Here is a 7,302-nt window from a genome sequence, read left to right as displayed (position 1 = left end):
GTCAAAATTCTCCAATCACTAGTCCATGACTTCAACATTCAACATTCCGACTTGTAAAGGAGTAAGAGGAGCGAGGTATCTACCAAAAAAAAAAAAAAAAAGAGGAGCGAGGTAACCAAGAGCACAAGACTCAAGAGCCCTTTGAACTTACTGCCGCCTTTACACACATGAGATTACCATCACTGCACTATAAACGTATCCACATGCCTTCACTTCCACCCAGTGAAAGAAATAAAAATGTAGCACTAAAGCATTGCTCAGCTGATAAATGATCAAAACTTCTTTGTAAAAAGGTTATGGGTTCAACTCCCCTTGATGGTATTTGTGATAGTTTACATCCGTCAACATTTAATATAAAACTACCCAAAATAAATCAAAAAAATTAAAATTAAAATTAAAAAAAATTAAAAAAATAGAAGAAATGACAACACTAGAAAACTTTCAGGCCAAAAAATTATGCTCAACCTTGTTGGGTCCTCTTTAGTGCCCATGAAGCACGGGGATATCACAAATAGCTTTAAATCATTTTTTAGGGTCATTATTTAAAATTCAACAAATTGCACACTCAAAAATGGAGACCTTAAATCATTGACACCCCACTTTGTGTTTAAAAAATACAAAGACCCCAAAATTGAATTTTCATTGGACACTTTAGTCCAATTTATCACGGTTTAAAACCGCTAAATCACTGTTTATTTTCTTTCGATTCCAAAAATATTCCTATAATAAAAAGTGACTTACGATTTTCAGTGACAAATTGGACTAATATATCCAATAAAAATTTAATTTTAGGGTCTGTGTTTTTTAAATATAGAGTGGATGTCAATGTTTTAAGGCCTCCATTTTGACATGCCAATGCAATTTACCGTTAAAATATATAAAATAACGATAAGAATAAGGTTGAGCCCTTGTGTTCTCTGAATCTAGTGTGGACAGGCTAGAGCCCTCTTGCATTAGCTGCGCACCTCAATTGCCTGCGGAGATTGACAACCTTCAGACTCTCGAGTCTGGTTGTGTAGGGTTTGTGTTTGCTGCTACAGAACCAAAATATATTTCAGCATATGTAATAAGAATCCGAACATGAGGGGACATAGCGACCAAACAAGCTTCTCTTGGATTCTTAAACTCGGCTACCAAGCTTTCTAAAGTGACTTTCATTATGGTTCACAAAAGCATACTCTGAGCCTACTATGAAATACATGAACACTCTCTTCTTTTATTGATGAAAGAATATTTTGCTTGAAGCCATATAATACTGATCAGATGAGGAACATTACACCTTAACTATAATGGAAGAGAAGAATTTCAGTCAACTTCTGTCTTCCCAACAACAGGACCCTGGTCAACTGGCTCTTCCTTAGTGGTTGAGGAGGTTGACTCTGAAGCAGGTGAAATTGATGTAGTAGCCTCTGAAGCAGGTGAAATTGATGTAGTAACCTCTGAAGCAGACACTGGTATCACTGCTGTAGTAGACTCGGGAATAAGCCCTTGGGCTCTTCTGGCTTCCTGTGCCGCTTTCTGCTTGGCTAGCTTTGCTCTCTCCAACACATCATCCTGCATCACCATGCATTCAGTTACCTATTTGCAGCATGGAATCAAGAATTCCCAATAGGAGAATGACAAACAAGGGACCAATGCACAATTTAATCCATCCTCTCAATCCTTTTCAGGGGAAGCTAACACAACCTTCACACCCCCCCCCCCGGCCCCCAAAAAAAATGATTGTCTAATTTACTCTAGTAGAAAAGAAAATCATTGTTTCAATTTGTTGTGTTTCCATTTTTTTCCCCTTAACTAAAGATAGTTATGTCTACGTGTGTTTCTCCTAGATTCCCACCGCATTGGCTTATTTTGAGTCAACATGATAAAAATGTACCAAAAACATAAGAGAGCCCAAAAAAGTACCTGTCATACATCAAGCTCCTACATGTCAGCTAAAGCTTTTTCCCCCTTTGAACAAGACCTTAGGATGGACTAATATATATCAAGTATGAACGTTTAACCAAATTATACAGCAATTTACCCATTTCCACCTAGGACTATTTCCTCCAACAGAGTCTGACATGAAACACCATGTTCATGTAAACACAGAGGAGGTTTGACAAACAAAGATAGAACTAGAAATGCAAAGTTACTCATGAATTATCCAAGTGAAAAAAACTAAGGAAAATTACGTGATTAGCTGCTTTTAGGTTTCCCCTTACAAAAATAGCCACTCAATGTTTCACTTTACAAAACTAGCTAAAATTGAGTTTGCATTTACAAAACTAGCCAAAATTTATTTTTTTCACCTCTCTGAATATTTTTTTCCCCCAAAATTGACCATACCGGCATAGGGGTGAAAATGTCCAAAAGGGTATGAAAAAATAATGACTTTTCCCTTTTGGACAAAATAATGATTTTCCCACTCGATGTGATCAGTTTTAGGGGTAAAAAATGTCCAAGAATGTGAAAATTCAATATTTTGGCTAGTTTTGTAAATGCAAACTCAGTTTTGGCTAATTTTGTAACGTGAAACATTGAGTGGCTATTTTTGTAAAAGGAAACCTAAAAGCAGCTAATCATGTAATTTTCCCAAAAAACTACTCATAAATTGGGTGGAGATTCCACCTGGAATTCTTGCACTTGCTTCTGTTGCTCAGCTTGCAACCTCCCAACTGCACTCAACAACTCCCCCACAGTAGACTCGACACGTTCATTAACTGCTTCCGCAAAAGCCTTGCCTAAGAAAAAGGCATCAAGAATGGTCCTACTATCATTATCACCTGCGAGATGAAAATTACAGTATTTCTTAACATAAATGATACAAGATGTAATAAGGTGATCAGATGGAGATTTCACTAAACGCCAGAGTAGGAAACTGAATGAATATGTGCATGGGGATGCTTTCACTTAGTAAAGGCTTGAATTTTTTTTTTTTTTTTCAAGAGAATGTTAGTGGGGCGCAGGATCATTATTTGAAAGGACATGGGAAGAAATCCCCACTTAAGCATAGTGGAAACCCTTACACCAAATCAATTACAACTCTTGATGCATCTGTTTTGGTTGTGCAAGACCAAGCATTATACCCAACTGAATAATTAGGAAAACACAACCAACTGGAAATTACAATTGGCACTTCACAGTGTATTTCTTGTCTTATCTCCTTACAGCTCCCTCTGGTTGCAAGGGAAATAAATGAAAGGGAAGCGAAATCAAATCAATACCCAAGTGGAAAGTATAGTAATCATAACCTTCATGATAGTGCAATTCAGTCCAGAAAAGGGGGGGGGGGTGTTGTGAGACAGGGGGATAATCCAATTCAAATTCAACATAGAAAACAAGTTTCCCCTCCACACACCCGCTCTTTTTTATTTCAACAAGAGTGTAAAGTGACCATTATTCAAGCCATATATACATCCAAATTGAAGCAACTGTTTGTTGTTCCAACAAACTGCCTTTATATAGACATCTGATCCAAATAATTCTCAAAAAAAGGAATGTTATATAATTCAATCTCAAAATGTTGCTCCCAGAAAAATATATTAAGAGTCTTGCTTCATATGGAAAATTCACAGAATTTGGAAGAAAATAAATTTCACTAACCTATTACAATAGCACAGAGCAATACTATTGGACAAAACTAATAAAAGAAACATATAACTAAAAATTAACTTTAAAACATTTTGAGGATAAGCACAAAAGCATAATTAGATTATACTCCTCTTTTAGCACAGACCAAAAATCCTAATCATTCACTGCAGCTTTCCAAGGTGAAATAATAAGAATAACAGGACATACTATAAATAGGAGCTTCTGGTTTTAAAAGTAGGATTATATTTCACAATGAGAACAGGATTAGATGACTAGACATAGACTATTATTAAAAAAATAAAAAATAAAAATAAAAAATAAAAAAAGAAAAGAAAAGAAGAAGAAAAAAGAAGGCTGTACAACATTTTACCTATCTATTCTTGGGTATACAAGTTTGAAAAATCAAAGTATCCAATATAATAAATTAGGTAATGCAGATGATTCTTTGATGAATAAGGAGCAACCCTTGTTCTCAATTTAATGAAACTGAAGGAAACATATAGAAGGGTGAATTTCTCCAGGTTGAATTAGACTGTTTGTTTCCGTCCATGTTTTGTAAGATTTATCTTTAGTGGCATCAAATCAACATCCGACAATAGATCTCACATAAACCCCATGTTTCCGTCAGCATGAGATTATATATGTTTCAAGAACTATGAAGGAAAGAAATAGGGCAACTCAGATGACTCTTCAATGCACATGGAGCAACCCACACAGTCAGTTTAATGAAAGTGATGCATGATATTATATCAATTTCAAGCTATGAGGGAAAGAGTTCTTTTTCATAGGAAACAGAGCTTCATGGGGATATCCTCATTCTTTTTGTTTTGTAACAATGAAAATTAATTACAACAGAGAAAATACAAGAAAACTAACTCTCTGTAATTCCAAAGAGGAGTGGGGATACTAGAATAGAAAAGAAGAGGACATACAGTGAACTTTTAGTGTTGGAACTCGGAAGGATTGCCTTTACAAGAAAAGACTTTACCTCATTTCCCTTCTTATGCTTAGAAAGACTATCAAATTGTAATTTGGAGACTCTTTCTATTTTCAATTTATCCCATATGCATCTTGGATACAGAGCATCATCTGTCCAGTAAGCCATAATCTTGCTGCCAGCTTTCTTCCTAGCCAACTATTCCTCCCCTTCTTTTTTCACACCATGAAGTATTATAAACTTTTTTGCACAGGAAAAGGCAAAAGAATTTAGGCTTTACAGAAAAAGGTACCTGAGAAAACTGACCAGCTTGATAGCTGATGTACCGATTTCTGTTCACCCACTAAAAGATTGACAGATAAAAGAGCAGAAAGAACTGGAATATTGAACCGACTGGCAATCAGCCAAACCAGAATCCAGTTAGTGATGGTTCTGGATCCCTTAGATAATATTTTCACCAGATGAATAAGACGGACGGATCAGCCCTAAAGCCACTTCCAGCCACTCAGATGGCAAATAATCCCATTCAGAGCACTCCCATATGGAGAGTATTTTGCATGGTCCCAGCAGACCGACACTAAGCAGGACCACAGTTAACCTAGTCAGTTAATTCTTAACTAAGCTGAATAACTGAGGTCACCTCTGACCTGGGTTCCTTCCAAGTCACACAATTTACATGACATCATAGGCGTCAGTATGTCAATGTGAGAGTATACCACCTGTACCATGGGACACACCCTTAAATGTCTACATAAACATTCATTCTACACTGATCTACTAAAGGCCTATTAATAAAGGTATTCCCCTTCTGTTTCAGAAGTTCAATTCATTGCTTCTTGAATTGGTCTCAGTCATTAGAGCGAAATCTATTGCTGGGGCATCTGAAGGTATCTACTGGCTCTGGTTGGATTCCCTGATTCCATTTGGTTCACTGTATATAGGTCCAGATTAGATTAGCATGAACATGGTTCTAGTCAGATTGGCAAGTAAGAGTGTTTGAGTGAGATTTGGCGGCAACAATAGCCAGTACTAAAATAATTAAAAGATCTATATCCCACAATACAATCTCTGCCCATAGGTTATTATGTTAATAAACACATCAGTCAACATGTTAGGTCTATGGGGCACCTACTGGGATGAGATGATAACCTGAAAACCAAGAGCCGAGCCTCTCAATGAAGCAAGTATCTCCCACCGAAACAATAATATACTCAAAGAAGATAATCAGAATAAGAATTGGCAATAATGATATTAGAAGTCAACCACAAGTCTATTTATTCAACGGTGAAAGGTCAGAGGCCTCAATTCAGCGAAATGGCAAAATCTCAAACACTTGGAAGACAAGAAAAGGCAAACAGAATTAACAAAAAAACAATATAATTGAGTTTACAAGATCACTTTTATCTGCCCTATCTTGTCCAATTATCAATACAGAGTCGAGGAAACATCTAGTCTCAGAGGGTCAATAACTGAAAGACAGACAAGGAAATAGAATCAAATAATCTAGCGGAAGAGAGAAGTTTCCGTCATTACCAACCATTACCAAATGAATGATTGCACAACGCAAATCCAACAAAACGAGCTCACAAATGACAAACCCACATTACACATCAAATCAGTTGTTCATTCATAGCAGAATATATATAAAAAAAATCCTAGCATATCAAAATTTCATCATGGAATCCATTGCAGTGAAAAAGGAAAAAAAAATGAAACCAGAACAGAAGAAATTCATTTATGAAATTCTCACCTGACCCAGGAGCTCCAGGTGGGCTGCTGCTGCTGCTGCGACACTGGAAATTGAGCTTGCGGAACCCTCCTCTGAGACTAGAGCTCTTGAATTTAGAGTCTGAGGGATGAAAAGGGCTTCGAGAACCAACACAACAAACAGAAGGAGGAGAACAAACGTTGTTACTTTTCATGGTAAGACGAGGTGTGGGGAGGGAAGAAGGTGGAGCTGAAATCCCACTCATTCTTCTCCCTCTCCCTCTCTCTCTCCTATCTCCCCTTCTGTTTTATCGATGATTTTTCGGTCTCCTTAAAAGAAGGCCGAGCTCTGATCCACTGCATCTGCATCTGTGGTGGTTGGGGAATTTTATCATGTGCCACCATCCATTTCTTTTTAATCAAAGGTAAATATCCATCAACCACATCCAAAGATTTATATTAAATTAAATTTTTTTTTTTTAACTTATTCAATTTTATCTCAATCTTTAAATATGATTGAGAGACATGTATGTTTCATCTAGAAGAGAAATAAATCTGATAAAATTCTATGGGTTTGGTCAATTAATTTTTTGATATTGAAGATTTTAGAACAAATTACACAACCGTGCTATATTTGGGGCAACACTCTTACTATTCACTTTTTCTCATAAATTACATAGCTCCTACGGTCAAAATTAGAAGTTATCCACAATTACATATTTAGTTTTTTTTTTGGTAATCCACAATTACATATTTAGTTAAGGCTCTTTTTGGTATCAATTCTCATTCTCTATTAGAAGATTGGATCGAGGGCTTTGCTCGACAGATTGGCGTCTTCGTTTCCAGAGGGTTGTTGTTCATGTGGTTCCAAGACTCAAATCAGACCATCACTCTCTTATGTTGGATCTTTCTCCGGTTACTAGGCCTTTTCAAAAGAGGCCGTTCAGACTTGAGGCCATGTGGTTTACACATGAGGGATTCTCCCAGGTGGTGTCAGAAGGGTGGAATGGAAACATGAAACTCCCTGATGCTCTTAATGATATGAAGAATAACTTGTTGGACTGGAACAAAAAGGTTTTTGGGAA

The 7,302-nt window shown here is 36.7% G+C and overlaps 1 protein-coding gene across 1 annotated transcript; it reads right to left on the bottom strand.

Moving 5' to 3' along the window:
• Positions 1-1,035: 1,035 nt before the first annotated feature.
• On the bottom strand, positions 1,036-6,538 carry LOC149022928 (uncharacterized). Its single transcript, XM_089147368.1, has 3 exons — positions 6,261-6,538; positions 2,611-2,765; positions 1,036-1,554 (listed from the first exon to the last, which is right to left on the bottom strand). The coding sequence occupies exons 1-3, from the start codon at positions 6,481-6,483 to the stop codon at positions 1,306-1,308; spliced, it is 627 nt and encodes a 208-aa protein (XP_089003494.1). The 5' UTR covers positions 6,484-6,538; the 3' UTR covers positions 1,036-1,305.
• Positions 6,539-7,302: the final 764 nt, after the last annotated feature.

Source organism: Hakea prostrata, chromosome 3, assembly GCF_041222555.1.
Source record: "Hakea prostrata isolate BN-2017 chromosome 3, UWA_Hpros_2, whole genome shotgun sequence".
Taxonomy (NCBI): Eukaryota; Viridiplantae; Streptophyta; class Magnoliopsida; order Proteales; family Proteaceae; genus Hakea; species Hakea prostrata.
This window is presented reverse-complemented; position numbering and strand designations above follow the sequence as displayed.